This window comes from Nematostella vectensis, chromosome 1 (genome assembly GCF_932526225.1).
Source record: "Nematostella vectensis chromosome 1, jaNemVect1.1, whole genome shotgun sequence".
Taxonomy (NCBI): Eukaryota; Metazoa; Cnidaria; class Anthozoa; order Actiniaria; family Edwardsiidae; genus Nematostella; species Nematostella vectensis.
In genome coordinates this window covers 4840247-4862100 of record NC_064034.1, presented here as the reverse complement: position 1 = coordinate 4862100, position 21854 = coordinate 4840247, and the positions used below count along the sequence as shown (strand labels likewise).

Below are 21854 nucleotides of genomic sequence, written 5' to 3'. Positions count from 1 at the left end.
TAGCATTGAAAGGTTTCGGCGCGAAAATTGACATTTGTGTCTTTTACTATATCTCGATGTGAGCAATCGAACATTGACAAAATATTACCACGTATTGCCATGTCTTTTGACGGAGATCACGGTTGGTTTGAGTCGGCAAGTGAAGAGAGTGTTGGTATCATCTGCACGAGAGACAAATATGGTCGCCTGACCTCGCAAAACGGTCACATAACACAACCTCGAACGCGTAGCGACAATGAAATGAAAGGTAAGTTAACTCTAGCTAGCTTCTCAAACAACTAGACTATATACTAAACTATACCCGAAAAGGATGACATAGTCCGGCACGTTGGCTATGCCACATGTACCTTCGACCTACTAGCTTCGTTTCTGACTGTGGACCTATTTTTTTTTTACATGCCCCCATTCCCCCCACCCTACGTAACAACATTTTTCGTACATTCTGGGTAACTCATTCCTTCTTCATCGTGATGAATTATTACTTTTAAGCCCCTTCCCACCCCCCACCCCACCCCCTACATGACAAATCTATGGAAGGGGGGACCTTGAACTGCCACTGGCTTTTGTTGTTATTCTTGTTGTCTGCCCTTGTAACACCTATAACTTACCATCTTGCTTCAAGTTTCAGGCGCCATTTGTTCCGAGACCCTTAAGAATGGGTTGTACAGCCCTGTGTCACTTTTCTTCATTTGCTTGGACTTCATAGCCAGAAATATTCACATGGTTGAGTCACTTTTCGGCTTTCCAGACGTTGTGGGAGAGCAATTGTTTGGCAGAGTCTATGCTAACCATGAGTTGGAAGAGGACACATCACAAAATATGGAGTTATTCTCAGAAGCTTATCCAGAGTTGGTTTTGTCCAAGTTGTGCTTGAGTGGTCAAGCATTGGTCTTGAATAGCAAGCTTGAGTGCTTGAAATGCTTCCCCTATCTGACAGAACTGGATGTGAGTCATTGTCGCCTGGGAAAATCTCATGAGTTGCTAACACACATCAGCAATATGCAAAGGTGATCTTCTACCCTCGGGTCACTCCAACTGTGGTACAATTATGTGCCATGAGTCAGGGGTTTTAGCTTCCTGCCCTAGACTAAAGCAGGCCAGAAATATGACCAAATTTTTGTCTGCCGCCATAGTGTACTATCTTAGCAGATTGCTCTAGTCAAACTCTCTGCAACAACCCATTTATACATATTTATTTTGGGTACTAAAGTAGGGGTTTGGTCGAAATTGCATTTTTTCCCCTTTCTCTACCACAATACTATGGTAGAGGTTAGATGAAAATTGTGTTTTCTCTTCCTCTACCACAATACTACGGTACTATGGTAGAGGTTTGATTGAATTTTTTGTTTTTCAAGCTGATGTAGAGCTGCATCTTTGTTGCAAATTATAACAGGTTGATGTAAATTTCTTTAATAGTCTTAAATAGGGTCCCTAATGGATTCTACTGTCATTGATTGGGCCAGGGGTCCGGGCTTTCAGAAAGACATCCCTGTCAGGCCTAAGGCCATACCCCACCACTTACCCCATTGGTCCACTTTTACTAATACATTTGACATGTTTTGTATATTTTTTTTGCATTGATAAGCACTAAAAGCAAATTATTCTTTACAGTTTATTGAGGGTGAGCCTTAAAGACAACTGCCTTGGGGATGGTGATGTTGGTCACATGACCTTACCTGTGCGACTGCTGGGTAGAGGCTTGTGCAACCTTAGTACTCTAGACCTCTCTCAGAACCCCAAGATTACTGGCCACTCCTTCAAGTACCTATCAAAGCTGACTAAACTGGCATCACTGAATCTTAGTGCTACAGGAGTTAAGGATGTCATAGACCTCACTAGAAGCACTCTTCTGCACTGGACATGCGATGTAAGGATTCTAGGCCTCTAGCCTGGATGTGGTTAAGACAAAATCTTTGAACACACATGATCAGATGATGTGCACATGACCATTGAACATAGCTCTAGCAGATGTGTACCCAGGATGGGCTAGGGGTGGTTGGGGGTGCAATCATATGGGTATCATTTATGGAAAAAGAATGGTATTTGATGATCCTTGAATAAAAATTGACCTGAAGGGGTGGTTTTCTAGGGAAACAAGATGGTCCAAATGGACCCTGATTGTATGGTAAATTTCTAAATTCAAAAAGCAAATGCGAAATCTAAAAAAATTCATATGAATACAAACCACTACTGCAAAAGGATGCCTCTTTTTATAGATAAATTTTGCTGAAACTTTTATGAAACATAGTCAGCACAAACATCAAATACTTTGCTAAAAGCATCAGAATATTTTTATATAAGTATCATTTCTCCCTGTTTTAGGGCTCGAGCTTCAAACAACCCTTTACTACAACAGAGGGATGGGCTACAGTTATCATTGATAAATGGGTAACTGGTGCTACTACAAGGAAAAAGAAGCCCATTTGCTCCGGCCAGAGGCTTAAATTCTATAAAGATACAGATAACACTGAGAAAACAGAGAAGCACAAGGAGAAGGATAACATCACAATAACAGCCCAAACACTTTTTCTTACTTCTGCAAACTGTGTTGGGACATCATGTAGTATTAAGCCAGCTCAAAATCATTACTCTGATCTAAGGATTGCACAAGAAACTAGAAAGAGAAAATACCTAAAGTACCAAACAAACAGCCAGAAAAAGAGATTAAAACCCTGTCTAAGTCAACATAATGCAGAGTCTGATGAGGATTTGATGCAGTCCTACATCAGCTGTGGTGGACACCCAGAAATTCAACGAAAGAAGCAATGCTTGTTAGATGCTTTGGTTAGTTAGACAGTTTGAAAGTGTCAGGTGCTATAGGATGGGGAGCAGCTTACTATTAATTTAATGGATTGAGGTACTGAGAGGAGACATTATTTAATATTAAAATACTGTATGCATTGATAGGCAATGTAAGAAAGGGATTTAGTATTAGGTAATGGAGGGTATTAGTGTTAAAACCCTGGACACTGACTTCATTAGATTTGTGAAGTTCTTCACAGATTAATCACTGAGTTTTATGCATGAGTAAAGCACTGCAATATAAATAATACTATCTCTAAACTGTAACAAATAAATTTCCACTGGGTTTATTTCAATACTTTATTTCTTGAATAGATTGCATTATTATTGTGGATCTCTTGGGATCACAAATCATTTATTTGGCTCTACAGCTCATAAAACAGTAACATGCAGCCTTTATAAATTTTAAAGTTAATAAAAATAAAACATTACTACACAATATGTTACATTATATCAATACAAAATTGTACATTTTGGAGGTTCTTCCTCTTATACAATATATAACTACCCAATGACCCACAATTTTAATATCATTTTGACTGTACCAGATAGAAAAATAATTGTTTTAAAAGCAGAATACCAATAGCTTTCAGTATTCCTTTTTCACAAAGTCTAACCTGAACCAATACCAATTATTATATTTTTTTGAAAATTTCGCCATTATGCATTTTGGATCTTGTAAGTCTCAGTAAAGGTAGAAAAAAATGTTCACAAAGACTGAAGTGGGGTTGGAAAGAAGGGGGTGGGCCTGGATATGTTATTCTTCTGTGGATTTCCTTGTATATTTTATATGAAAGCTTTGAGAATAGGGGGAGAGGGTTTCAGCATGCTTGGCCAAACCCTAGATACGTTATGGAAAGTTTGAATTAACCTGGCTTAGCAGTTCTTACACACCACATTCTCTTCACTTCTCAGTAGTACATGCTGATAAATTAACCAAGAGGACACACTGCTGTCCCTTACTTTTGGGCTTCTACCTCAAACACTCCCTATTAATATCTGGAAGAATCTACCTTTTATCTTCACATTCCTGATTGCTTGAACTGACTTCTTTCACTTGTCCCATGGATTGAATTGACTCCTTTCACTTCTCCCATGGCTTTGCTTGAATTCGATAGAACTTTGTCCCCACAGGTACATGGAAGCGGTTATTGGCCTGAAAAAAAAAAGAAAATGTGGTGAGAACATAAACATCATAGTACAGATTAAAAAGAAGAATTTTGATTCCAATACAAACACATTGCTGACACTCTTTGCTTGGCTGATCATAAGACAAAGGAAATGTTCACAACATCTCCCAATATGGTGTACCTTTTTGGCCTGGCAGTACTCTCTGTCTGTAAGGATGGCCAAACTCCAGTCTCGCCTCTTGGGTCCAGCTAATATCAAAACCAAAACAATGGTCAACAAACTGGATATCAAGCAATTTTATCAGATTTCATAAATATAGGATTTTTTAGATTTTACAATTACAACAAGTGCAGCTGGATTTAAGCCCAGCATGTTTCACAATAGCATGCCCACAAAATTCTACAGATTGTTTTATTCAAAGCTGGATATAACTTCTCACAAAAAAAGATAAATTGAAAAGAGACCATTGAGTGGCTAGTATTCTTATCATCAAATTTAAAGCTCTCATATCAGGGGAGTACACCTATTGTTTTCAGAAAACAAACTAAAATTATAGTTGGCCTTGGCCGCATGCTATTGTTAATAAAATTACTAAAACAATTCCAAAGACGATGGTCAAGAGCCTTTTTCTTACTTGTGGCAATGTCCAGCATGGCCATGGAATCTGGGTGTAGGAAGTACAGGGCAGACGCTGTGCTAAACACCAGGTAGTTTTCATAGCGAGGGTCAAACACCAGAAGAATCAGGTCTCCACTCTGAAAACTATGAGTTCACAGTGTGTTTGGGTTTGTCAATGTGTAAGCAAGTGACATAAGCAGGGAGAGTTCAAGGTGAGTTCGACTTACTCTTTTAGACTGACTTTGTCATTCCTCGGCACAGAACCAGCTGTACCTTGCTGTTGCTCCTTTTCAAAAAAGAAAACATACAAAATTACCTCAATGTAATGATATGGCAGGAGACCAAAAATTGTTACATTATGAAAAAATTAAATCCATATTATTGTCGACAAATATCTTACTGTTGCTGGGACTAGAAATCTTTAGCATTGTATATCAATTATCACTATGAAGAGGATCCATTGAATTTATGTGAATTTAATATGAATTTAAGTGCACTTGCCTGACTTAAGTTTAGGGATCTTCTAAAGTTAAAAAGAATTAAAAAAATAATATTAAATATTAATATTATATGTTGTCAAGTTCTGTCAATATAAGGATGGATGGTCATTCCAAAAAAAAAGAAGAGGGGGTGGGTGGGGTGGTTTTCTTGGATTTTTAAATGTTTACTTATGGCCTATGGTATTATCTTTTGAGTCCATTGCTAGGGAAATTTGTTTGTTTTATAAAAGCTTCTGTTTTTTGTCAAATCTCTTGGAACTTTCAACATAAGTGTTTTAGACATAAATGACACAAATGATGACGTCATCTGACCCCTCCCATGGTCATGTGACCTAGAACAGAAAAACGTGTCGGAGAAGCTACTGCTCAAATCTAACATATTTTTTTTGCAGTAATATTTTAACATTACTATTTTCTAAAAGTAGGGGTTATAGGGGTATATAGGGGTTATTTGCCACCTGGCAAATAACCCCTATATATTCTATAGCTGAATTTGCTGTTGAGTGATCGCTGAGAATAGAGCGTAGTCAATCATACTACAGTGATCTTGCTATGTAGAGTCAAATGGGTTATGACATGAGAGTGAAAACAAGTCAACAGTTGGTTTAGATGGTTGATTGACTATGTGCTATTCCAAAACGAGGAAATAATTTTTAATTTGCTGACGTTGTTCAACAATGAGTTTGGCTGTAAACAGATCCCATTGTATTCAATGCTCTGAGGACTCTGACCTTAATCAAGGAAACCAGGATAAAAGACCAAAGTATGGGAGAATTGACCCCCTTATATAATATTCAAATGCGATGTGTAATTCCCTTACCATTTGCTGTTGTAGATGTTTGATCTGTTCATCTTTATCTTGCAATGCCTGAAAAACATTCAAGAATCATAAATCTTGGTAAGTGACAGCGCTGAATAACAAATGCGCATGAGCAAGAATAATGAATATTGGTAACTGACAGTGATGAATAACGTATGTGCATGCCAACACAATCATAGTGTTAAATCGTTTGAGTAAATGTACGGAAGTATGGCTTCAGTCGCTGTTTTGACTAAGTGTACAGCATTAAAACCATACTGAACAAAAGATGACAGATTTGCTTGATAATGAGGGAGTCATAAAGAAAATTATAGCTTCAGCTTTGCTCTAGTTTTTATAGCATTTGCCAAAATGTGACAATTCACCAGTAAAAAGCTGCCATTTTAAAACAAAAAGGCTGTTTTAACCGTGCGGTACTGAAACTAGGCTTGCATTTTCAGCATTGGCTTGGTAAGCTGGTAGAAAAGATTTGCAGCGGAACAGTTGTAAAGCACAAAGGGATTCAAAAATATTTTTCTAAAGAAAACCTATACCCCAGACCTGCTTAGCTTGAGCTATGACAGGGTTGATTTCTGATTCCTCAAAGTCCATCACTGTCTTGCTGAGAACATCTGAAACAAGCAGAGTAAGCAATCTAAAAATAAAGAAATGGAGGTTCATACTGTATTCACCAATACCTGTCTGATTTGCAAGCTTTGTACTCAGTATCTTGTTCTCCTGTTCCAGTTGCCTGATTTTCTCTTGATAATTCTGTGTAACAATTCCACCACTGTAGAAATTCAAGTATAATTAGGAAACAACAATGTTTGGACATATGTTAGACCACTAACCAACAATAGAGCACCAAAAGCACCAAGCCTAAAAAGGTGCATTTGAACTAAAAAGTGATTCAGGGAGCAGCATAGTTTTGAATAAAGTGGTAAGCTTGGTCTAGTTTATTTGAGGTTGACACTTTGCCTAAAAAGGTTTACTTGATTAAGACAACTACTTAGTGGAGGGGTAAATAGAGCTGTTTTTTTTTAAAGGGGGAAGGTAAAATACATACCTTGCTTCATCTACCTCCATGCTGCTCTCCTTTAGGTGCTCAGCTTCCCACATCTGCCGTTCCACTTCCAATAGCAGTAGTGCTGATGCCTTCTCCTTTTGTAACTGTCCTTCAAACTCCCTCTCTCTCTCCTCGACAGTGCTCTGAATCTCATGCAGCTTAGCTTCTGTGCAACTAAGAGCTGTGAGCAGTTCTTTTTCCTTCTTGGTGAATTTCATTGAATCTTCCTCTTTTGTTTGTTGTAATGCTACTTTCTCTTGTTCTAAAACTTCCAGATGTTGCTGCTGCTTCTCATATTCACCTTCAAGCATAGTTAACTTCTCATTTAGTTGTCCTACCATTTGGTCACGCTCCCTTTTTAAGCGCATAATTATGGCATTGAATCTTGTTTGTTGGTCTTCTTCTGAGCGTTCTTTGGTTTCTTTTAGTTTCATTGCCAATGACTTTTGCTCTTCAAAATGGGTTTGAAGAATACCAAGAGATGAATTTAGTTCCTCCACTTTATCCTTGTGCTGGATTTCCAATGCTTCCTTTTCTGCCATCACACTTTGTAGCTTGATTTCAACATCATTTTTCTCAATCTCACAATGTGTTTTTTCTTCAAGCAAATGTTTCTTCTCTTTATCATATTTATCAGTAACTTCTCTTAAGATTTTTTTATATTCTTTACTAGTCCTTTCTTGTGTCAATTCTGAAGCTTTTTCTAATGTAGAACTTAATTTCTCTAATGCTTCAACTATCTCATGTTTAAATTGAGTTCTAGAATCAATAACCATTTGTCTCGTTTGTGAAAGATTCTCCCTAAGATTAGTCAATGTCTCACCAAACAGATTTCCAGTCTGAAAATTGTCATTTTTTATTTTTTCCTTCTCCATTGTAACACTATTCAATTCTTTTTTGTAAAACTGCAACTGTTCCTCTAGTTGTATAATTTTGTTCATCGATGGTGCATCTGTTGTCTCTATGGTTGCTGGTTGTTCTTCTTGCTGCACTGGCGTACTCTCCTCAGAAGCACTTTCATCATCAGCCTTGTTCTCAAGACCATCATCCGTCTGTGTGCTAGTTTCACAGCTTTGAGAGCCAGAACTGGTGAGAGTAAGGGTCTGACTTGTATTGTGACTACCCAAGACTTGATCCTCAACACTTAGTGATTGCTCCTCTGTGAATTCTTTTCCCAAGTCAGCCTCTGCCACTGTCACATAGTCCTCTTGTGCAGACCTGAACATCAAGTCACTGTCAGATCCGGCTTCACTTTGGCTGCTACATTCCTTGGCTGGCTCCTCAGCATCACTTGGAGCGAGCACTATGTGTGCTGTGTCATCAGTTGGTTCTTGTACTACACTCATGTCTGTCCCCTTCCCCATACTAATATGCATCTCTTTACCATCTGCAACACCACTCTCTCCATCATCCTGTGTGTCGACACTCATGGTGCAGACACACCTGCTCATGGATGTTGCGGCTGAGGCTGACTGTGTTTCTGAAGTGATAGGTGTTGTTGACAGGGTGACATCCAGCATGCTGATGTTGTTGGCATCATAACTCTTGTCCAGATATTCTGAGAGCTCTGGAACAGATGTCTGAAGTTGCTGAAGGTCATTTTCTGTTATGATTGGAAGACGCTGGTCAAACTCTTTTGGTGGTTTATCCTAAAAAAGTGAAATCATTCCTAATAAGTATGAAAATTAAAGAAGAATGGTGTATATTTACAGTTTCTAAGGACTGACATTTCTTGGGTAACTAATGTAAGAAAACAAGGGAACAGAGAGCAAAATCTGAGGGGTCTCTTGCCCCTCACCCCATGCTATTGTTATTTTATCAGCCACCCTCTATTTGGCTTCATTCTTTGTTATAACCCCCTCCCCCCTTAAAAGGAAGGTCACTACCTAGGCTGACTTGATTACCTAGAGCATGCACATTGAGCTTTAGGACAGTTACTCTACCTGTGATGAATTTATTTCTAATACAAATGTTACGAATTTAACTAAAACAACATGATACTCACAAATAATTTTGGGGGCCTATCTTCCATTCCAGTGAACATGGCATGTAAGAAATGCCTCCCTAAAAATAAGCAGGCAATAAGTTTTACCATGCCTTAATAAGAAAATGTCATATTATCTTAAAAAAAGGTTACATTATGAATCACCTACATACCAAACAACTCAGCAAAGTCCTCCCTTCTGGCTAACTCCTCGGCATGTGTTTGAGCTGCACTTTCATGCAGCTTCAGTGCCCACTGAGATATGAAAATTTGCAATTAATAAAACAAAGTATCCAAAGTTTCCCAGGGTTCGTACAATTTTCCACAAATGAAATTCAAGGACTTTTAAAGGACTTTTTCAATGACTTTTTGTAGAAATTCTAGGACTAGTGATACGATAAATTCATAGAGACAATAGAGGGCAAATAAACTTTTCCAAGCTTTTATCAATTGTACATTGTTTATTTTCAATACGAAAATAGACTGTTATTGAACAGTGATTTCAAGCAAACGTTCGCCTACAGATTTTCAACTTTGGGTGAGATCCTCAAATTTTCAAAACTTTCTTTTTTCAAAGCCTTTTGCTTTTCCTTAGCACAGATTCGCAGTGCAATCGACTTAGTGAGGAGGCCTAGTTGTGGCCTTTGAACAGTTTCACTTGTTCTCTAGTTCTTCTCTTTCGACTCTTGCCTGACCATGAGAGAGTGTCAACAGATACAAATACAACTCTTCCAGGCTAGATGCTGTAAGAAGAATCCAGTCAGAATCAAGGAAAGAATATTGGGCACAAGTATAACAACAACTCATAATTCAGAAGGTGAATTCTAGGAGATGAAGCATTTCTGGTACTTTATAAAGCCCTGTAGGAGAGACAGCAGCATGGATTTAGAGCACTACGATCATGTGAAACACAGCTTCTTGGTTTTATACACTCGTTGGTGGACAATATGCATGAAGGTAATCAAATCGACGTTTTGGTGATGGATTTAAGTAAAGCATTTGACAAGGGAAATCACCGACTCCTTGTATCAAAGTTAAAGCACTATGGTGTTTGTGTTAAAACCAATCAGTGGATTAAGTCCTTCCTATCTGCAAGGAAGCAGAAGGTGGTGTTTGACGGGGAATAATCTAAAGTTGTAGACATCCTCTCTGGGGTACCTGAAGTCTCTGTATTGGGCCCATGTCCTCTACTACATTAGCGATCTCCCAGACAATCTGACCTCCTCCGTGAGACTCTTTGCAGATGATACCATCGTATATTTAATCATCAAGTCTACCGAGGATGCCTTCACTTTGCAACAGGACATAGACAAATTAGCCATGTAGGAGAAACAATGGAGCATGGAGTTTCACCCAGCTAAATGTAAGATCTTAAGGGTTGGACGCAAGCAAAAACATTTCACGGCAAAACCATGTGTGCTGTCGACTCGGCAAAATACCTTGGGGTCACCCTAACATCAGACTTGAGGTGGATAAGCATATAAACAACATCTGCAACAAAGCAAGCAGCAAACACGGTTTCCTTCGGCGTAACCTGAGAATAGGCTCCCCCAAGCTAAAGACGTCTGCTTACTTCGCTGTAGTGAGTCCATACCTTGAGTATGTGTGTACTGTATGGGACCCATTCACAAAGACAAACATCATCAAAATAGAGATGGCACAACGTCGCGCAGCAAGGTTTGCGCTTCATCGCTACGACAGAACAGCAAGTGTGAGTGAGATGCTCAATTATCTGATTGGTCCTCACCAGAAATCCGAAGAAAGAGAGCAAGGCTCCTGATGTTCTATGAGATACACCATGGCCTTGTTGTCACTGATGGCCTGCCAACAGTCCCGCCGATGTATAGAATAAGCAGGCATATGAATAGCTACAAAGTGCCACCTTCAAGAACCAACTATCACAAAAAATCGTTCTTCCCGCGGACCATCAGGGATTGGAACTGTCTACCGGAACTAACTGCAAGGGCAGCCAGTCTTAACGCTTTTAAGAAAGCAAGCGAACTATTATTGCATTATGTAACTCTACTTATTATATTTTTGTTATTATCGTTTTTGTTGAAATTATGATACCTTATAAGAATCTTCGCATAAAAGGAGATGGGGTTATATAGAAGAAGAAGTACGCACCCAGCCTGTCTAGCTTGTTGCGAATGCTCAATCCGAGAAATAGTTCCGAGAGGACAAGAAGGCCTTTTTTGAAAATCAGAGAAAACGAGATCTTGCTTTTCTTAAGTACCAGAACGAGAAGTCGAATCTCTTAAATTTGAGAAATCGAGATGCCTTAAAATTTGGGGAGAAAATCAATATATCCAAGGGACCACCTCTCTTGTATTTAAAATCCAAGAAGATCGTCTTCTTGGCCTGCTCAGCTTTCTCCACAAATTCTGTGTACGGGAGCAATACAGAGATCACAATCTCCTATCTTCACATGCTTGTAGCCCACCATCGTCATCAGCAAGAGTTAGAACATGGCGCAGCACACTTCCTTTCTTTGTACAATCTGCGTATGATCTATGCTGATAATGTTTCTGGGCATGGATTTTACATACTTTATCTTGTACATAATTATATAAAGAAATAAGTTGCAAACCATATATTTGGCTACAATTTGCTATTAATCTTTACTCCAATAAGATTTACTTTTATTTCTTTAATCAAATATTTTTCAAGGACTTTCAAGGACCAATAATAAGAATTCAATCACTTTCCAGACCTTGAATTTCAAATTTTAAAATTCAAGCACTTTCAAGGTTTTCAAGGACTTGTACGATACCTGGTTCTCAGACAGAAGTCAATTTTGAGAAATACCTTGTAGTACTGAGATGAAAATGAGCGCCGTCGCACAACTTCCGCTACTGCAAGTATGTACAGCTTAGGTGCTTCCTCTACTTGTTCCAAGATGTCAAGCCTATTAAAGAATCAGTGGCTAATCAAAATGCATCTGTTAGCATTAAGGTGTAGCTGCTTTTTGGCTGTGCTGTCATTTCATGTAAGGTGCATTAGTAGGCACAGAAGATGCATCTTTGCCACCAAAAGCATTTTAAAATTCTTGAATATGTGCGTGCTCCTTGTCTCAAACCTGGCTATGCTTCTACATTGCAGTAGTGGTGAATGAGGTCAACCCTAGATTTACCTTCTTTTGATCCTCCTGATGTTTTCATGATAAATTATCAGAGTGCTATCACAATCACACACCTTCTTTTCCACATACATTATCCACCTAAAAAAAAAAGGGATTTAATTAACTATGGATAAAGCTCAGTGATTCCATGACTATGCATGTACCTTAGTCTGGTGTGGAGGTTGATGGAAAGCTCATCTTTGGCCCTGGCTGAGCGTCGTCTGAAATCCCTGTAAGGACGACACAAAGTACAGTTAACATAGAGGATTTTATTCTAAATTACACAATTCATGTTTGGGGGGGGGGGAGGTCAAGCAAGGGTTTCTTAATTAATTCATACACTGCATTCTTTCTTAAAATATTGGTCTACAACTCAATGCGTAGGCATTTAAGTCATCCTGTAATTTTTTTGAGTTTTTGCCCACATCAATAGCAGCAGTACCAACCTAAGTTGAGAGTGGTTTTTCAGAAGCATCATCAGCTGTTTTTGATGACTGGCACAAAGATCAGGCAATACAGACGGATCACCAATATTCTGTGCTCTGGTCTGATTCTGTAGAAATCCCTTCAAAAAGAAAAATAACAACTGTAAGACAGAGCAGTTGAACTTTGTTGTTGGTGTAGAGATGGTGATGATAATGATAATAGCTGTCCTTATCAAGTGGGTGTCCTTAGAGTAGGGTTACCTTGTAATGTATGGCATCAGAACTGTATGACTTTCACCAACCTGTGCCATGTCTGATTGTGACTGGACAAGCTCCTGGACCTTCTGCAATAGCTGCTGCAAGCCTTCAAGTCGCTCCTCTAGACCCTTGATTTCTTTCATGCTTTCATTCTCCAGAGCCTCTTGGACCTAGGGGCATCCAAAAGGTAACAAAGATAGTCACATACTCTACCCACATCCTCGCAGCTTTATCTACACCTCACACACACCGACACATGCATAGGATTGTTCTGGATGGGGAAATCACATACTCTTACAACTTCTTGCCTACACTTCTCACAAACAAGTGCATGTCCAATTGTTCTTGTTAGACATGGACAAAGTCAGCTCCTTTGCATGCAGACACTTCTGATCAGCCTTCAAAAGTGATTTGATGCATCTTATTATACAGAACAATGTCATATAGATGGTATGGTAAGTCACAGAGCTAAGTTTACATAACATTTTTATGTTTTAAAAAAACATTTTATCTGTTGTGATTTGACGCACTACCTTTTGTATTTTTTTTAGCTTCATCATTCAAACACATAATTCAAATTCAGGTTGATCTAATTATTATTGTCTTGAACATGGGTACATGTTATTAGACTGCACTATACCTGATTAACCTCAGTCAGGACATCCTCAAGCACTGTCTGATCAAACTGTTCCACAGCAGCCTGGCACTGCGTCACCATGTCCTGCAAGCTGTACTTATTGTCCTGAGCACTAATCCAGTCCAAGAGTGTGATACCATCCACCATTTGAGGCCAATTTAACTGCTGGTGCTGGCTTGATAGAAGGCAGTGTAAAACTGGAATTTTTCCCAACAGCGGAAGCATCTCCTTAAAGCTGTGATAAATAGTGATAACTACTGTAATACATCTTTTTTTTTTCAATCTTCTATTAATAGAGAGCTACTAACCTGGACAACATTTCTTGATATCTTGGTCTTGATTCAAGAAATTCTGCATAGCTTTGCTGTACACTGACAGCTCGATCATTGAACTCCCTGAAAGATAGAACATAATAAATAAGTAAAACACAGAGTGAACCACAAACCTTTCTCATAATCATAACTTTTCCTGATGACCAAGGATAACCCAACTTCCATGTATACCATGTATTATAATAATTTTAACATCTGCCTACCTTGAAATGCTCTCCAAGTTAGCAACCACTGCACCCCATCCCAATTGCTGGAATTTTTGCTCACTGATCAAACAGTCACAGCTCTGAGCAATTTCCAGGGCATAATGATGGAACTCCTATAAACATAGATACAAGAGATCAATAAATATCTTATGATATTACGAGATAACAGCTGTGGTTATTTGTTGTTTGCTGATGCTATCCTGGATTGCCTGAGAAACATATTTTTGTGATGTTACTGTAATTATGTGATTGTTTATGCTATTGGAAGAGGTTAATGCTAAAGTGTTTTGCATGTGATAAAAGCTTACAGCAGCCAACTGTGCCCTGGATACCAAGGTTTCATAGGTAGGTGGGAGTTTGAAGGAGATCTCTGCTTGCTCCTTCAGACTGGCCTCTGGTGAATATGAAACAAAATTACAACAGGGAATCAATTTATGATAAATGATAGGCAATAATGAACAACAGACACAATATTTCATACAACTGATAGCTGGAATATAATGCCCTTGCAGTGAACAGTTTCTTGTTCCGTGGAGAGAGAGAGTGATTGTAATACTTAGACTCACCTGAGCCAAGGTTTAGGCTTGGCGAGGGTGGGACAGAGGACTCTATTGTGCTCTTGCTAAACAGGTAGATGGGGCTTGTATCCTAAAAAAAAAGGTTTATTATAACCATTATGTAATGAAAAGCAAATAAGATCATGACATGTGTCCAAGTGAACATGCACGTGGTATATATCACCCTGGCATGTGTCCAAGTGAACATGCACGTGGTATATATCACCATGACATGTGTCCAAGTGAACATGCACGTGGTATATATCACCATGACATGTGTCCAAGTGAACATGCACGTGGTATATATCACCATGACATGTCTCCAAGTGAACATGCACGTGGTATATATCACAATGACATGTGTCCAAGTGAACATGCACGTGGTATATATCACCATGACATGTGTCCAAGTGAGCATGCACGTGGTATATATCACCATGACATGTGTCCAAGTGAACATGCACCATGTATATATCACCATGACATGTGTCCAAGTGAACATGCACGTGGTATATATCACCATGACATGTGTCCAAGTGAACATGCACGTGGTATATATCACCATGACATGTGTCCAAGTGAGCATGCACGTGGTATATATCACCATGACATGTGTCCAAGTGAACATGCACCATGTATATATCACCATGACATGTGTCCAAGTGAACATGCACGTGGTATATATCACCATGACATGTGTCCAAGTGAACATGCACGTGGTATATATCACCATGACATGTGTCCAAGTGAACATGCACGTGGTATATATCACCATGACATGTGTCCAAGTGAACATGCACGTGGTATATATCACCATGGCATGTGTCCAAGTGAACATGCACGTGGTATATATCACCATGACATGTGTCCAAGTGAACATGCACGTGGTATATATCACCATGACATGTGTCCAAGTGAACATGCACGTGGTATATATCACCATGACATGTGTCCAAGTGAACATGCATGTGGTATATATCACCATGGCATGTGTCCAAGTGAACATGCACGTGGTATATATCACCATGACATGTGTCCAAGTGAACATGCACGTGGTATATATCACCATGACATGTGTCCAAGTGAACATGCACGTGGTATATATCACCATGACATGTGTCCAAGTGAACATGCACGTGGTATATATCACCATGACATGTGTCCAAGTGAACATGCACGTGGTATATATCACCATGACATGTGTCCAAGTGAACATGCACGTGGTATATATCACCATGACGTGTCCAAGTGAACATGCACGTGGTATATATCACAATGACATGTGTCCAAGTGAACATGCATGTGGTATATATCACCATGACATGTGTCCAAGTGAACATGCATGTGGTATATATCACCATGACATGTCTCCAAGTGAACATGCACGTGGTATATATCACCATGGCATGTGTCCAAGTGAACATGCACGTGGTATATATCACCATGACATGTGTCCAAGTGAACATGCACGTGGTATATATCACCATGACATGTGTCCAAGTGAACATGCATGTGGTATATATCACCATGACATGTGTCCAAGTGAACATGCACGTGGTATATATCACCATGACATGTGTCCAAGTGAACATGCACGTGGTATATATCACCATGACATGTGTCCAAGTGAACATGCACGTGGTATATATCACCATGACATGTGTCCAAGTGAACATGCACGTGGTATATATCACCATGACATGTGTCCAAGTGAACATGCACGTGGTATATATCACCATGACATGTGTCCAAGTGAACATGCACGTGGTATATATCACCATGACATGTGTCCAAGTGAACATGCATGTGGTATATATCACCATGGCATGTGTCCAAGTGAACATGCACGTGGTATATATCAAGGAGAGAAAAGCAGAATCACCCCTCTCAATAAAACGCTCAAAATACCACACAAGGGAGAGAGATCAGCAAACACAGCTCAAGACACAAATAGATACCTTTATTCTGATCCTCCAGGTACATTTCCTTGGCCTCAAAACACAATGCCCATTCCTTGAAGGATTGTACAACCACGAAAATATGTTTACGTATTGCAAAGCATTCTGGGAGATACAGGGGAAAATTCACGAGGGGAGGGCCAGTCAACACTCCTCTCCCCAAAGTCAGATGGTTTTTTATAAGTCTTTTCACCCCGAAGCCAAACGAATCAATTTCAGGCCATACAGACCCAGAATAGCAGTGTAAACAATTTTGCAATCAATTTGGTTTCAGAAAAGACAGCATTTAGGAGAGCTGTGGTGATTCATTAGAAAATTATTTTCTCATCCGGGCAAAGCCAAACAAGAAAAAATCATCATGAATCCACCTTTGCTTGCAAATATCCATAAGCAAGGCACTCAATTATGCCCCAAAAGACTTCATGATGTCCTGAGACACTCTCCTAATATGCTCATAGCTGTATTTTTGATGAAAAATACAAGCAACCATCAACTTGTGCTGGCTTCAGCACATCGACGAGGGATTAAAAGTGGGGACCGCAAAGCACTGTTGGAAAGCTTGGATACCGCTGACTAGGTGCAGCTGTGTTTGACTTTGACGGGCTGTATAAAACTCAGAATAGGGGGGGAGGTATCTGTTTTCAGTCTGTTTTTTGTAAATTCAGCTCCAAAAAAGCCAGGAGTCAATGGGTTAAGGCTTCTAAAAATATTCAAAACAGCTATTGTTGTTTATTGATACCATGGTCGATGATAAACTCATAATATACAATAATGTATGGGAGAGGTCATTCCTTGTAAGGAGGTAGGTGCCAATTTGTTTCATGTCCTCTCCCCCCCCCCTCCCTTTCTGCAACTGGGTTGCTATGGCTCTAAACATGATACTAAAGGAAAGGGCTAAATGTTTTGTAAAAATACTAACAATAAGACATTACTTACTGTGCCTGCATTACTATAGTTGCACACCCGGTCATTAGGATCCAAGGCTTCACCGCCACAAATCAACAGCACCTGCTTGTCCACAGGGATCCCGGCAGATGATGCAATAGAACCCATCAATGTCTCCACACTAAATGTGAACAAACATGGTAATGACTAAACATCGAGAATGCTTCCACACTAAGCATCAACAGGCATCAGATAATAAATAACTAAAAGTACTGTAAACACCAAAAAACTTCCAAATTTCAATCTTTCACATAACAGAAATCTTCCAGTCAACTAATTAGTACTTTGATGTTTTGTTTTACATTTGATTAAATATACCTTTGATAAAAATGTATTTTTAGGTTTGCTGTCTTACAGTACTGACGGAAAGTAATGCAAGTAGCAGCAAATGTGGTCTATAGACTAATACTATTTTTGTTTTGTTTTAGCATATTATAAAAAAAATCCCTTTCTTATGTAGCTATAGATAGACAAAAAAAATGTATTATCAAAGAATTGTTTTTATTTCACAAAATATTGGATAGGTAAGTATTTTAACAAAGATTTCCACATGAGTTGAGTTTACTGTTGAGGTGACTGTTTTCCACCCTGCACGTCTCCACAGCTCAGCAGGCAAAATCACATACATAGTGAAAAGTGCGAAAACAATGAAACAGATTTGAAACAATCATTGATACAAAAGTAATAAGCAGGTTGAGCTCTTTGCTGTGTTATAATTATATGTTTACTTGAGCCCTCTGAAAATACATTTGCTGTAGGCAATTTATGAAAATGTTTAGAGACACATATAAATAGTCATGTTTACCAAACTTGGGTCAATCTTTTAATAAACTTATTTTATCCATGAAGCACAGTGGGTTATAAAACATTTTTGAGTGCAACCTTTTTAGGAAAAAGATAAAAATAAGTAGAGTATATCCACTTCTTTATGCTACAAAATGACAGATTGTCATTATAGATTTGCATCATTCAGCGAATGTTTACATCAGAATTTTGACGGTTTAAGTTCAAGGTCTCGACATAAAAATACTTTGTTCTGCCGCTCTTGATCTGTGACAAGCAAAATCATTTATGAAACTGAAAATTCTAAATTTATCGGTCAAACTCAAAGAATAGGATAAGCAGTGCTCTCACCTCTCCATCGCCATTTCCATTTCAAAGGTGTACATGGCACCAACATCAACCAGAAACACGTACAGCATCTTGTCAAAAGTGGTTCACCACGGACTTTCACCAAGTTCACCAAGTCCTTAATGGCGTGCTATTTCCCCTGGTTAGCAATACAAGGCTCGTCTACTCCCTTTTTGGGTCGAGGCCCTGATTTTTGTCCCTGTTGGCTGCAGTGAGCAAGACAGCGTACAGATAAGAAGCGCTCAAATAGCTCTATCTGGGCCGTCATTGTCGAGTATTATAGCTGGTGAAAATATCTGTAGCATCTTCTTCCATTATTTAAGTTGATCTAGGGTTGCACAGTAGAAAACCTAGTATCATTTTCGAGTAAGAAAATTATAAAAATGGAAACAAAACTGATGACTTCATGTTTCATTGAAAAAACGTTTACTGCGCATGACTGATGATAATTACCATTGGAATCGCAGGCGCAGGCCAGACTCTAGTTTAGTTAGGAACTACGGGATGCACAGCTATTGCTAGTCCTGCTATTACTCAGCATTCTTTGGACGTTGTCAACATTAGTGAAAGTGGGGAATTTGAAATCCATGAATCTCTGCCCATTTTGGTGACTACAGAGAGCATAGAAAAATAACATTAAACATAAATGACAAATGACCCATGCTGTTAACTTTACCACGTTAGAAGGGAAAGCCTTGATCTCCCAGCAAAAATGATGCATATACAGTATATCTCTCACAATTTTTGGGAGGATTTTTTTAAATTTTGAATTTCAATAACAATTTTCTGGGTTTTAGTGATTGTGTTTTTTGGGTTCAAAACAACACACACCAAACTTGCATTTCTTATATAGTATTCATACAAATCATGTATTCAGCTACAGTAAATCATCCACTGTAAAAAAATCAGAATATAAAATAGTGACTTTAATGTGAAATAATCTTAGGATAAGTTCAAACGTTATATTATCCACGAGCCGTATTCAGCTTGGTTCATAGCATGCATTTGCATTGAATATGGCTTTGAATTTTGCCTTAGTATCAAAAATAGTAACTCTGAATAAAGGGAACAAAAGAATAAGTGTAGAGTAAAGTGTGATGTGCTAAATGTGTGTTTCAAAATTTTTTTGAAAATACTTTAAAATACTTTGAAAATACAATCTGCTGTACCCATACAGACATCATGATCTGGAGTTTTGGAGTATTGTAGTAAAAAGCATTCCCCTAAAATGTTTGATATGTATTTTATATTGTTGTGAAATGAAACTACAACGACTACAAGCCAGTATATACTACAATGTTTTTTTTAATTATACACATTTTGTACATATGAACAGATAAGCAATTGTACTTTGTAATGATAATCATAATAAAAATAAATGAAAATATTAGAATGCAAAACATATAGCAACCTTTAAAGCAATCAATGCCTAAAATTTATCAGTTATCAACATCACTAAAAATTAAGTGAAAAAAAAATGACAGTATGAAAGAAAAAATTAGAAATAAGTTCTACATGCTCAAAATCATGCTCATAAACACTAAATTATTTTTTATAAATTCTAAAATATCTTTTTAAACTTGCACAAATCTTTTTTTAAATCTCTTTGTCATTCTAAATGGATAGAACCTACAAACATTACTGGCTAGTGTTTACGTGCATTTTGTAGATGGTGCTGTAAGGCATATTTGTTGTGGAGTATGGGTAATTTAGTTTAGACAGGAATACAATTACAGAAAATAACCATGAGGTGTAGGAAATTAGGTAGTATAATAGTGCATGTGTGTAAGTGGAGTCAAGCCAGAGAAAGTGCTTTTAGCATGAAGGAGGAAGTTGAAGTTTGGGTAGGGGCATGTTTGATGTATCGCAATATTCACAGTTTTAGTTTTTTGGGCTCTTCCCAAGGAAAGCCTGGCTTAAAATGCCCAAAAGTGCTAGTTGCCTTATAGATAGGCCTGAGCAGATTAAGATCTCTAATAATAACCCCTGGACGAAGGTCAAAATTATCCTTAATCACACCAAGCAACTGCTTATCTGTGTAATTCCCAGACCCATAGCTAAATACAGAGATGGAGAGTGGTTCTGCGATCCCTATAGCGTATGCAACTTGCACTAGCACCCTACGACAGAGTCCTGCTGCAACAAGAGACTTGGCAATCCAGCGGCATGCATAAGCACCAGACCTGTCCACCTTGGTGACATCTTTTCCAGAGAAAGCACCGCCACCATGGGCACCCCATCCACCATATGTATCCACAATGATTTTACGGCCTGTAAGTCCAGCATCTCCAAGGGGACCACCATCTATAAACTGGCCAGATGGTAGTAAATGGAAAATTGTCTTGTCATCCAAATATTTTTCTGGAATGACATGATTAATTATGGTTTCTTTTAAATGATGCCTGATCTCCTCGATGCCAACATCGGGAGTGTGTTGGGTGGAGATAAGCACGGTGTGCACACGTTCTGGGATACAGGCCCCTCTCTCAAGCCGATAATCCACAGTAACTTGGGTCTTCCCATCGGGAAGAAGCCATGGTAGGATTTTACCCTTGCGGCACTCGGCGAGCCTAGCACAAAGTTTATGCGCTAGCACAGTAGTAAGCGGCATAAGCTCTTCTGTCTCATCAGTTGCGTATCCAAACATCAGCCCTTGGTCCCCTGCCCCTATCTCATCATCTCTCCTATTAAGATGTACAGTTTGAGCGATTTCTGCAACTTGCTCTTGGATTGCCAGCAAAACACTGCAAGTCTTGTAATCAAATCCAGTGGAAGAGTCATTATATCCAATATCCCTTATTGTGTTTCGGACGACTGCCTGATAATCTACCCTGGCGTTTGACGTGATTTCTCCAAACAATAACACGAGGCCCGTTTTTGTAGCTGTTTCACACGCAACTTTGGCATAGGGGTCTTGCTCCAAATGTGCATCAAGGACTGCATCAGATATTTGGTCGCACATTTTATCTGAATGACCCTCATTTACCGACTCCGACGTGAAGAGAAAGTTGTGGCAGTCACTTGTACTGTATGGCCCCGATACATTCCTTACTAGATTCGGCACAACACGAGGTCCACGAAAGTGGAAAACGCTTCGCTTGGCATTGCTCGAAACAGACAGCTTTACGGCTGAATTCAATGCAAGTCTGCATGAAAACATGGCAGTGATGAAAATAGCTAAACAATAAGAAGGGGGTGAAACCAAAGGGGGAATGCGATGATATCACAGTGTCAATGGACACCGCTAGTATTTTGTCGACTTGTCGACTCTACTCTGGTGAAATCGGTCAAAATCCGATAACTAATCGGCAAGTCTTCGTAGAGTAATCGGAAATTACAAAAGATAGTGATAAAACATAAAGAAAAGCTTTTGGCACTTTATTT

At 38.9% G+C, this 21854-nt stretch overlaps 3 protein-coding genes across 4 annotated transcripts; 1 reads left to right on the top strand and 2 right to left on the bottom strand.

Annotated features, from left to right (window-relative positions):
• Window positions 1–3244, top strand: LOC5517211 (leucine-rich repeat-containing protein 42). Of its 2 annotated transcripts, none has more exons than XM_001637189.3 (4): window positions 1–247; window positions 629–1007; window positions 1612–1867; window positions 2323–3244. In XM_001637189.3, exons 1-4 carry the CDS (start codon window positions 100–102, stop codon window positions 2791–2793), a joined length of 1254 nt encoding a protein of 417 aa, XP_001637239.3. In that variant the 5' UTR covers window positions 1–99; the 3' UTR covers window positions 2794–3244. The 2 variants fall into 2 exon arrangements, with proteins under 2 accessions (XP_001637239.3, XP_032243074.2); XM_032387183.2 differs by having other exon boundaries at window positions 623–1007.
• On the bottom strand, window positions 3089–18901 carry LOC5517156 (RB1-inducible coiled-coil protein 1). The gene is made up of 22 exons (XM_032387173.2): window positions 18474–18901; window positions 17331–17460; window positions 14446–14527; window positions 14188–14273; window positions 13877–13992; window positions 13650–13736; window positions 13345–13576; window positions 12749–12874; window positions 12468–12586; window positions 12186–12251; window positions 12034–12120; window positions 11709–11808; window positions 9074–9155; window positions 8922–8980; window positions 6917–8565; window positions 6549–6640; window positions 6412–6482; window positions 5872–5919; window positions 4779–4837; window positions 4568–4695; window positions 4114–4181; window positions 3089–3958 (listed from the first exon to the last, which is right to left on the bottom strand). The coding sequence occupies exons 1-22, from the start codon at window positions 18539–18541 to the stop codon at window positions 3887–3889; spliced, it is 3627 nt and encodes a 1208-aa protein (XP_032243064.2). The 5' UTR covers window positions 18542–18901; the 3' UTR covers window positions 3089–3886.
• An 856-nt stretch (window positions 18902–19757) lies between these two features.
• Window positions 19758–21748, bottom strand: LOC5517210 (S-adenosylmethionine synthase). Its single transcript, XM_001637130.3, has one exon. It carries the CDS (start codon window positions 21628–21630, stop codon window positions 20344–20346), a length of 1287 nt encoding a protein of 428 aa, XP_001637180.2. The 5' UTR covers window positions 21631–21748; the 3' UTR covers window positions 19758–20343.
• Window positions 21749–21854: the final 106 nt, after the last annotated feature.

Excerpts from the sequence above, each read along its gene's own strand:
- LOC5517211 (XM_032387183.2), top strand. The coding sequence starts at position 100 with ATGTCTTTTGACGGAGATCACGGTTGGTTTGAGTCGGCAAGTGAAGAG. Across the intron at positions 1,008-1,611 it reads CACATCAGCAATATGCAAAG|TTTATTGAGGGTGAGCCTTA; the intron begins GTGATCTTCTAC and ends TATTCTTTACAG. Across the intron at positions 1,868-2,322 it reads TTCTGCACTGGACATGCGAT|GGCTCGAGCTTCAAACAACC; the intron begins GTAAGGATTCTA and ends TCCCTGTTTTAG.
- LOC5517156 (XM_032387173.2), bottom strand. The coding sequence starts at position 18,541 with ATGCTGTACGTGTTTCTGGTTGATGTTGGTGCCATGTACACCTTTGAA. Across the intron at positions 12,121-12,185 it reads AACCTCCACACCAGACTAAG|GTGGATAATGTATGTGGAAA; the intron begins GTACATGCATAG and ends TTTTTTTTTTAG. Across the intron at positions 9,156-11,708 it reads TTTCATCTCAGTACTACAAG|TGGGCACTGAAGCTGCATGA; the intron begins GTATTTCTCAAA and ends TTCATATCTCAG.
- LOC5517210 (XM_001637130.3), bottom strand. The coding sequence starts at position 21,630 with ATGTTTTCATGCAGACTTGCATTGAATTCAGCCGTAAAGCTGTCTGTT.